The sequence below is a fragment of the Rutidosis leptorrhynchoides genome, chromosome 2 (assembly GCF_046630445.1).
Source record: "Rutidosis leptorrhynchoides isolate AG116_Rl617_1_P2 chromosome 2, CSIRO_AGI_Rlap_v1, whole genome shotgun sequence".
Taxonomy (NCBI): Eukaryota; Viridiplantae; Streptophyta; class Magnoliopsida; order Asterales; family Asteraceae; genus Rutidosis; species Rutidosis leptorrhynchoides.
The window spans coordinates 93,627,112-93,637,943 of NC_092334.1; the positions used below are offsets into that span (position 1 = coordinate 93,627,112).

Consider the following 10,832-nt stretch of genomic DNA (forward strand, 5'->3'; position numbering starts at 1 on the left):
ACCCATTGGATGTCTTCAATGTCACATCTCCAATGCCTCTTATGTCTAAGCGTTTGTCATCCGCCAATCTCACCTCCCCCCGATACGCCTTAAAATTCTTCATCATCTCCTTACTAGGATTAGCATGGAATGATGCACCCGAATCCATGATCCAAGCTTCAACCGAGTTTTCAACACAACACACCAAAGCGTCATCCGTATCCTCGGAAGTGAAGTTCACCCTAGCTTTATCCACCTTTGGATTCTTACATTGAGTGCTAAAGTGACCCTTTTGATTGCAATTCCAACAAACCGCAGATTCTCGGTCCTTAGAGTTATACCTCTTTTTGAATTTCTTACCCTTCTTCGTACCCTTATCGTTCTTCCTGCCCCTGTCGGTATTTAAGAGCGACCCCGATGATTCCCCGGAATTCCTCCTACGAGTTTCTTCCCCTAGAATCAAATCCTTGATCCCCTCAAGCTTGACCTTAGTGGTTCCTGTGGAACTACTAACTGCAGTAACTGTACCCGACCAACTTTCAGGCAAAGATGAAAGAAAAATAAGTGCCTGAAGTTCATCATCAAACACAATCTCCACCGAGGCCAATCTTGTAATGAGATTGTTGAAATCATTGATATGATCTACAGCACACACACCTTCTTTCATCTTTTAATTGAACAATTGACGCATGAGAAAAACCTTATTAGCAGCGTTAGGTTTTTCATACATGTTTGTAAGTGCCTTTAAGCACCCAAACGTAGTCTTCTCGTTAATAACGTTGTAAGCAACGTTTTTTTTGCAAGAGACATCCTAACCGCCCCTAAAGCTTGGCGATCTACGAGATCCCAATCTTCTTGTTTAACGCTATCCGGCTTCTTCTCTTCAAGTGGTAAGTGTAATTTTTTCTGGTACAAATAGTCTTCTATTTGCATCTTTCAAAATCCAAAATCTTTCCCATCGAACCGATCAATCCGAAACTTTCCTTCATCCGTCATCGCGCCCAATACGAACCTTGTGCTCTGATAGCAGTTGTTAGGAATTTATGGACCCAACAACGATCACCAATCGATAGATTGTGATCCCACAAACGACAAACGGACAGAATAACAACAAGAAAAGTAAATGACACAAGATATTACGTGGTTATATGCAATCAGTGTGATTGCTTTAGTCCACGGTCAACTAGAGAGATTTTTTATTGATTTTTCGTGCTTAGGGTTACAGATTACAATAGGTATATTTATAGTGCTAATCAAAATTAGAAAACAAATCGAATAACTTGCTGGCTACGCACACTGTCGTGTTTCGCGATACTTTGTCGCGTTCCGCGACAAACTGCATCAAAACGTGACAAAGTGGTCCAGAACGTGACAACTTCTGACTCCCACTTCTGCCATATTTGTCTCGTTTCAGTGCACTTTATCACTTTCTAGTCGTGTTGCGTTTTGCGACAAACATCACTCAAATCCGATACCAGAACTCGACAATTTCTTGTTTTGATCTTCTTTGCAACTATCCAACAAATCAGTTATACCGAAAAGGTATAACTATTCGCTGAAAGGGTTGAAATGCACTTTTTCTAAGTAACGAAAAGGTATAACTATTCGCCAGGGGCGCTGCCCCTTGGACCCCGTAATTACGCGTCAGTTAGTAGCCAACTCTTACGGGCGTGTGCTCCACACTCTCCGAACCCGTTGTTAAGTAAAACTAGCTAACTCTTGCATTCAAGTAAATCGCAACTAACTAAAATGCATGTTGTATGACACTAAAATCACCAACACTAAAATCGTTAAAATGTACGTTAACATCGTATAATCAAAAGATATGTCTACATCCCCTCATAATATTCTAAGGCTGGGGTTAACATTTCCTAATATTCAAAATAAATAGCTTAGACGTACTCCAATTTGGTAGGTGAAATTTGGATTTATTTATGTAAACATAAACACGAGAAATGTTGAATAAAATACTAGTGGTAGTATTTATATATTTGAAAGAGATAACAATGAAGACTTTTTTTGTTAAGTTGTTTTGAAATTGTACGTATGCAAATTATGCAGTCTAACCGTATCATATTTGGATTCTGTTTGACGATTTTTATTTATTACGGAGTATTTTTTTTTTTTTTTAAGTGCAAAATAACTTTTATTAATGAAAAGGAAAACTATAGGGGTTAAATATACATGTACAACATTCAATATGAGTTGCCAAAGTCAGGGGTAATGCAAACCCAGAGAGCATACCCAAAAAGCTATACAGAATAAAGATTACATACACAGTGGGTGCATTTAATTTAAATCAATGACCTGAAATTAACCAAGGATTGTGTTGATGATATAAAATCGGTTGTTAGAATTGTGCATGTGGACGTTGATTAAATTAGTCAAAATAGTTTAAACAAAATTTTATTAACACATGCGTCACTCAAGATACAGATTATTTAAAATGACCACGTTTTTGCAAGTTAGGTTGGCGAGTGCAAAGTTTAGGTAACGAAATAATAAAGATGGTTAGTTATACATATTAATTATTATTAAGTTATTATCATTTAAAATTAAAAGTACATAACAAGTGAGGCTACTACGGAGTAATAAAATGAACAAAAGACCACCACTCTACTATTGAACAAGGGTTAACTATTGAACAAGGGTTAACAAATATGCTATATACTTTCTCAAATGTTCCGATGTTGTTAAGATATACAGTTGCGTCTCACTCTCAGCTATATACTTTCAAAAAATGTACCAATGTCAACATTTCATTACCAGTTACCTGCTGAACCCGTAAAGTTAATTATTTAACATTTTTTTTTCCATTTTATATGGCTAAAAATAGGTCATATACTTTCAGTTTTGTTCCGTTGTAGGTTATAATATACTTTTAGTTTTTGTTCTAATGTATCACCGACGTGTCATGACTACTTAGAAGCTACTTCATCAATTGTTTTCGTTTTAGGTAAAAAGTATAATGGTTTATATTGACACACTTTTTGAAAGTATATAGCCGACCGTGAGACGCAAAGGGGTATATGGGCGACATCGGAACATTTGAGAAAGTATATAGCCTATTTGTAGCTTTAATCCATTGAATAAGTGTAGAATCTGAGGAAACAAAGCTACCAATCAATAAGGAAACATTTAGTCCTGTGGTTAAACCCACAACTATTCTATTGGTTCTCACATTAGCACTTTCTCACTCATGGGCAATTCATCAATCTGATGTCAAATATATCTTTCTACATAGACATCTTCAGGATACAGTTTTTATGCATCAGCCTATGGGCTTTCGCGATCGTAGTTACCCGGACTATGTTTGTCATTTGAAGAAATCACTCTACGATCTCAAGCAAGGAGCGTGGTACGAACGATTTGTGGATTTTACTTTTAGCATTAGATTCACCCGCATCAAGTGTGACCATTCTTTGTCGTTTATATATCATAATGGTCGCGACATGGCTTATATTATATTATATGTTGATGATATCATAATTACTGCATCTTTGGATGACTTACGCCGGAACATTATTTAGAAACTCTCTGGTGAATTTGACATGACGAGTCTTGGGCGATTGCACTATTTCCTTGGTATTGCTGTTACACATACAACTAAGGGCATTTTTCTAAGTCAAACTAAATATGCTCGGGAGATTCTTGAACGAGCTGGTATGCCTACCTGTAAATCGTCAAAAACTCCTGTTGACATAAAGTCTAAACTCGGGTCTCGTGCGAGAGCTCCTTATGATGATCCTACATATTTTCGTAACTTAACTGGTGTACTTCAGTACCTCACACTCACTCGTCCATATATTTCTTATGATGTTCAGCAGGTGTGTCTTTATTCGCATGCCCATCACGTCGGGCACATGGGTGCTCTGAAACGCATTTTACGCTATATCCAGGGAACATTAGATTTCGGATTATATCTCACTAAATTTGCGTCAGATAATCTTGTTTCCTATACTGATACGGATTGGGTCGGTTGTCCAGATACACGTCGTTCTACATTGTGTCTATTTCGGTAATAACCTTATTTCATAGTCGTCTAAACGATAATCTATTCACAAGGCCACAATTGTTTACTGCGATAATGTTAGTGCTATTTTTTTTTGTCCAGCAATCCTATACAACATCAGCACACTAAGCATATTGAACTTGACAATTCATCTTGTTCGCGAAAGGTTGCTCGTGGTGAAGTTCGGGTGTTACACGTTCTTCCACAATATATACCAAGTTGCGGATATTTTTACAAGAGGACTCCCTCGTGTATTATTTGATGATTTCGTTCCAGTCTCAACATTCGTGAACCTCCCCTTTCGACTGCGGGGGTCTATTAGTCATATTGTATATAAGAAACATATTTGTTAGATATTGCCATATAAGAGTCATAGTTCAAGTAAGAGCCATGGTTATGGTAGGAGTCTATTTATTAGTTAAATTAGCTTAATGGTCAAGGCATAATTGTGTATTTATACATCAATTGTAATCAATGAGAAGCGAACGAGATTCATTGTCTATTAGAATAGATTAATCGACCATGTATAGATACTTATCCGGACTAAGAACAACACTAATTGTATTGTGGCATGTTGTTCTTTTTTATTTTTTTATTTTTTATTTTGTTATGTTAAAGTTGTTTGAATGAGTATACAATGTTTGTGAACAATAATTCGAATTCGATCATTTTTTATGATTTTCATTTGATTCGATTTTCGAATTAACCGATTTAATAATAAGTACTACCTCCGTCTCATTCCAATAGTCCACAGACAAAAAACACGCAGTTTTAGGAAATCCCACTAATTTCATTTCTCCACCAATGAAATATCTTCTCTCTCCAAATCCACCAATGAAATATCATCTTTCCTTTCTATTTATGGAAGTGGACTATCAGAATGGGACAACCCAAAATGGAATACTAGCCTATTGGAATGAGACGGAGGTAGTAATAATTAATGAACACCCCTAAGTCGACGAAGAAGATGAAAGGAGTTGTTACCTTATTTATATTAATTTTTAATGTCACATTTAAATTAGGTGTAATTTAATTGGGGTTAAATAAACGTGATAAACTAAATATCTTTTGAAATAAATAAATAAATTCAATTTTTATATAAAAGACAATTAACAGTACAACATGTTAAAATAAACATGTTAATGCGTAATTATGGTGGATGAAGTAAAAATTAAAAAATGATGTTGAATATATCAATACCCTTAACTAACATTGAATCTTTCTTTAAATTAACCTCATTCACGAAAAAAAAAAAAAAATAAACAATTAAGATTTATTTGTGGATTTAAACAATATATTTATTTTTTAATCAATAAACAAAAAAAAAAAAAAAAAAAAAAAAAAAAAAAAAAAAAAACTTGGAGTAAAAAGATATTGTACATTCTATTTTAAAGTCAACATATAACTTTCGTGTATAATGATTTAATAGACACTAACGACAACTCCTTCGTTAAAAAGCTCCAATGAAAAAAAAAAATATATGTTCCTTTATATGTAATTCTTAGTACCTAAAACCTAAAATCAATGAGCATAACAAAATGAATTTTACTAAAACTTTTAAAAAGATTGGGTTATAAAAACAACAGTAACAATAAATATGTGTATACTACTCTAAAACTCCAAAAGACAAATCACTTTGATGTTTACTAGTATTTTATTTTGGAATATAGAAAAGTAGGTTATAAGATTAGCTGAAACATAAAATAAAATTAAAAGGGGCGTTCCGAGAATCGAACTCGGGACCTCTCGCACCCAAAGCGAGAATCATACCACTAGACCAAACGCCCATTTGTATACTGGCCGTTGTTCAGACATGTATATATAACAGAATTTATGAACAAGCAATGATAGAGTTTTCTACAGCCTCTGTTAGTAGTTATATCAAATCAATCACTTATTTTTTTTTTTTGAAAGGCAAACCTACAATCTACACACGAAATCACGAATATTTACATATCACTGCCTCAAGTGAGGCTTGAACCCACAACCTCTTGGTTGAAGAGTTACTCTCATACCGCTAGGCCAAGGGCCCTTTGGTTCAAATCAATCACTTATAGATAACTCCCATGTATTATATAATAGCTTATGCTCATTTTTATATATATACTTTGTTCTCAAAACTATGAAACAACTTAAATTCAAGTGCAGAAGCACAGCTTCAAAGCCATTTTCAGGACACCTTTGATTAATCTTTACAATGTAGACCCATAAGGGACCTGATATAGACTACAATCAGCCCAGACGTATTTATAACTTGAACAGGTACTGAGTTAGTGAACTCGTTAACCTTTACAACTTTCAAACATGTTCTGAGTAAAGTATACTTGAATTGTAAAAGCTATCAACGTGCAACAAAGAAATGAATCAATTCTCTTGTAACAATTATAAGATCTCATTAATTCAAAACCTCAAACGACAATATCCATATGATACGGATACAATATATAAACAGTATTCCCTTATTTCGAACAACTGGGACTCAATAAAAGGCACTAGAGTTTAAAGTGCCGCAATGCATTCGATTTCAATCCTTGCATCAAGTGGTAATGCTGCAACTTGGTATGTTGACCTTGCAGGAGCTGGTGCTGGGAAATCTATAAAATGCCATATTTAAACAATTCAAGATTAAATCTGTAAATATAAAACTCTAAAAAAATAAAAAATAAAAAATAAAAAATCTACAATAACAAGATGTTTACTTACATTTAGCATAGATTTCATTAACTTTCTTAAAGTCCTTCAGATCAGCCAACCTGAAATCAGAGCAACATGTATAAAATTCAACATCCTAGCTAGATATGGTTTGACGAGTTGGGCTGGGTTTGGCCCACAAGTACATTTTTTGTTAGAAAACTAATGAATTATCATGATCATGATAATAATAATCGGAAACTTTGAGTTAAAAAATTTAGATGGTTATATGCATTACGTTTATGGATAGACTTTGATGACTTTGAACCAGTCCAACGGATTCTATGCATTTACCTTTATTCCCTATTAGCTGTTTTTTCAGCATGTCCCGTTTGGGATAGAATGAAACACGCAAAAGTAAATGGGTCGAAATTGCTACCGCTTCTTACATAACTTAAATACACAAAGAGATAAAGACCATTTACATGATTGTGGTCTTAACAACGGATGAATATGAAGCTCCACTAGCTTTTAATATCTCGCCCATATTCTTGAGTACCTGAAAATTAAAAGCAAGATAATAACAGTATACATAAGATAATCTACACTTCTTAAATTTATTATTTAAAAAAAAAAAAAAAAAATAGAAATAGTGAAAGACATCTCGTGGCATCAATTGCAAATCATATACAAATGAATATGTTTTTTTCCCTTTTTTTAAAGCACACAAATGAATATGTTAATCACCTGCTCCGTTTGGTCCTCTACATTGTCCGACACAAACTTCCCTGTCTGCACAAAATATATACTAACATATATTAAGAAATGAATTTGCGGTCGAATATACAAATTTAACTACCACTTTGAGCATGCAAAAAAATGATTGTCATGAAACCTCAGGAATAAGACCGAGAACTCCAGACACGAACAGAGTGTTATTGGCCTTGATGGCTTGAGAATATGGGCCCAAAGCCGCAGGAGCCTTGTCTGTTATAACAGCTTCCTTAATACCTATACCCAAGACAAACAACTTAAACATTCACATCATGAAGTCAAATGGCATGTTAAAAGCAACATGTTATAGCTAGGGCAGTCTTACTAATTTATATGTCCCTGATCGAGATATAAAAATGGGCCATTATGAACGTTTGATTTTTCAATAGATATAAAAAGATAATACTACTAAAGATTCATCATTACAAATAGCAAAACAAGTTATCATTGTTTCCAAGATCTTTCAATCAAAATAACTTTTCACCTGGGGAAATTTGTGTCAAAAGAAGAAAAAACTTTTTTCCCGACTGTAAGTTCTTTTTGCCTTACGCGCACCCATAGCAAAACAAGTATATATATAACGGGTTTTTAAATTTTTGTGCCCTTTCAAATTTAGGTCCCTGTTCGATGGCCTAACTTACACACCCTCAGAGACACCTCTAGTTATGGCCATGCTTTGCCATATCTGGTGGATATATAACCTTGAATATTTAGCCTATAGTAAAATATCTACCCACTAGTCGATTTTCATAGTAAGCAAGTAAAAGCGCCCACGATGCAAATAATATTTCAGGTGGTCAAGTTCTTCCCTTTTTAATAAGTGGAATAATAATCATCATCACCTGATATGCTGATATAGTAGTATTAAAATTAGTCACACGAAATGAGGTATTGAAAAATAGGCTATCTTAACTTTACAGGGTGAACAATGGCAAGTTATCAACCATGATAAAGCAAATGACTCAAAACACTTCCAATACATTAGATACAGTAAATCAAGAAATAAGTTACTCCGTACATAAGATACAAGTTACTCCGTACTATTTACAAATGGCTTATTCTATCCATCAAACTTAGTATGTTAAAGGGTGTTTGGGTACACTTATTTTCATAACTTATAAGCTATTGAAATTGAAAAGAAAACCCCATAAGGTTATAGTTTACCATCCGTTAGTAATCAGCAATAGAAAAAAACCTTTTTTTTTTTTTCTTCTCGCGAAAGAGAAACTTTTGCGAAATGTTTTAGCGAACTTTCTTTTATGCGATTTGGACTGATTTTAGCACGATTGTAAGATATTTGGTGATGATAATAGTGTAATTGATAGAGTAGGTAGCTTACTAGAATCACTAGGAATGCTCAAACAAGCGAATGGATTCGAACGTTTGGTGAAAGAAGGTAGAGAATAGCGGAATAAAGTAGAGCTAGCGACGGTTCGCAACCAATACCAACGATGATCGGAGCACGATTGCGGGGTACGACGGTGTCTATCGTCGGAATTTTCAATAACGGAGCTACACTAAACGCCGTCCAAGTCATTTTCTTTCTGTTTCTTTAAAATATTCTATACGATCTGGACGTTATTCAACGGAAAATGGAAACGTTATTGGGCTTCTATTGGGCCTACTGAAATGTTTTTCAACAAACGCTAATCGACAAGGAAATAAGTGTCGGTTTATTTTTTCTGAATTAAACTCAATTTTCATTTGAAAGATTTTATTTATATTGATTTAACTCGTAGATATTGAAACCAAGTTTGCAAAAGACGTGAGACGGGTCGAGACAGACGGGTCTTAAAAAGGTCGAGATGTTCGAGACGGGGGTCGAGACGAACGTTGACCAAAGTTGACTTTTAAATATATAAGTATATAAATGTATATATGTATACATATTTTAAAGTCAAAAACTTTAATTGACTAATTTGTACCCATAATCGCTATCACCGTTAATATAATAAAGAAAATTCAAACTAAAATACGACAAATTTGACCGATTTTACCGACTTTCTGGCTTCTCCGAATTTTGAGAGACTTTCACCTGATTTTTTCAACTTTGACCAAAATTTTTACCGTTGAGTACCATATTAGACGGTTTTCTTCGAAACGGGACGGGCTAGTCATCAAAGCGTCGCAACGGTTCGAAACGGGGTGTTTTGCAACAGTGGTTGAAACCGTTTTACATACATTCAAGAAATTTTAATTTTAATTCAAATTTACAAGAATCTACTTCACATATAAGAATACGGTCGTCTCATCAATTTATAGGGGGTCGAACTTTTTCATCCTCTCCCGTTATTTAAGGATCAAAGGTTGGGAGATTTAAAAATAAACTCTTGTGAATGTAAAAAATTTTCAATGCATACAAAAAATAATACTAGTAAACAATTATCATTATAAATAAAATATTCAAAATAATCATAACAAAGTTTTTTATTATTAAACTAGTGAAATGACCTGTGGAATCACGTGTTTGTTTAAACGAAACAACTTTATATGTTTTATGTATTAAGTGAATGTTAATGTTAAAGTCATTTAGTTTAATGACCCGTAGAACCACAGATTCTGACCAAAAAACTGCTCGTTTTTATAAACATATTGACGTATTTAAGTTGGTCAGAATAAATTAACTACACTTATTCCATCACCACATTCTTCCAATTTTCATCAAAATTATTATTTTATTTTGTCATAAAACCTACATTACAAACTTTTATTGAAACATGTATATCACGTACATATGTAACGTAATTAATCTTGTAAAAGAATCCATATTTGACAAATAATAATATAATTATTATTATTATTATTATTATTATTATTATTATTCTTATTATTATAATTGTAATAATAAATAATAATAATAATAATAATAAAGTTTGTTTAAAAAAGTTAGGAACTTATATTTTTATTAATAATTATTAGTAATAACAAATGTCACTTGATTTTTTTTAAATTAAAATACAATTATTATATAAAGGTTGTACAATATGCTTCAAAGTTTATATATGTTTTCATGGGGTGTTTTGTAAAATATTGTAAAATTTGTTTTGTAGTTTGTACATATGGTTATGGAGTCGTTTTATCATAAGATTGTACATAATATTTCAAATATTGTACATATGGTGATGAGGTCACCTAAAGATTATATATTTAATTGTAAATTAAATGATTAACGTTTCGTATATTTTTTTCTTTTTTTATTTTGATTTTATTTAATGAAAGAAAAAGCTTATTTATGATATCATCATTTTAGAAATTTAATAAAAATTATAGGTATAATTAAAAAAAAAGGGATCATATATATATATATATATATATATATATATATATATATATATATATATATATATATATATATATATATATATATATATAGTCCAACAAAATATTTATTATTTTAACTCAATTATTATTTAATCTGAAAAAGATAAATATTTTT

The 10,832-nt window shown here is 32.7% G+C and overlaps 2 protein-coding genes and 1 non-coding gene across 3 annotated transcripts; 1 reads left to right on the forward strand and 2 right to left on the reverse strand.

The window, feature by feature from the left end:
* The first annotated feature begins 2,947 nt into the window (after positions 1–2,947).
* LOC139888084 (uncharacterized mitochondrial protein AtMg00810-like) lies at positions 2,948–4,621 on the forward strand. Its single transcript, XM_071871118.1, has 6 exons — positions 2,948–2,975; positions 3,079–3,290; positions 3,510–3,806; positions 3,879–3,997; positions 4,094–4,178; positions 4,610–4,621. The coding sequence occupies exons 1-6, from the start codon at positions 2,948–2,950 to the stop codon at positions 4,619–4,621; spliced, it is 753 nt and encodes a 250-aa protein (XP_071727219.1).
* A 1,085-nt stretch (positions 4,622–5,706) lies between these two features.
* TRNAP-UGG (transfer RNA proline (anticodon UGG)) lies at positions 5,707–5,778 on the reverse strand. The gene has a single exon. It is a non-coding gene; the product is annotated as a tRNA-Pro (tRNA).
* Positions 5,779–6,306: 528 nt separating this feature from the next.
* Positions 6,307–8,954, reverse strand: LOC139891169 (reactive Intermediate Deaminase A, chloroplastic-like). The gene is given in 7 exon segments (XM_071874116.1): positions 6,307–6,585; positions 6,695–6,744; positions 7,108–7,181; positions 7,370–7,414; positions 7,518–7,633; positions 8,736–8,831; positions 8,834–8,954. Coding segments are annotated over 7 exon segments (576 nt in total). The 5' UTR covers positions 8,934–8,954; the 3' UTR covers positions 6,307–6,490.
* Positions 8,955–10,832: the final 1,878 nt, after the last annotated feature.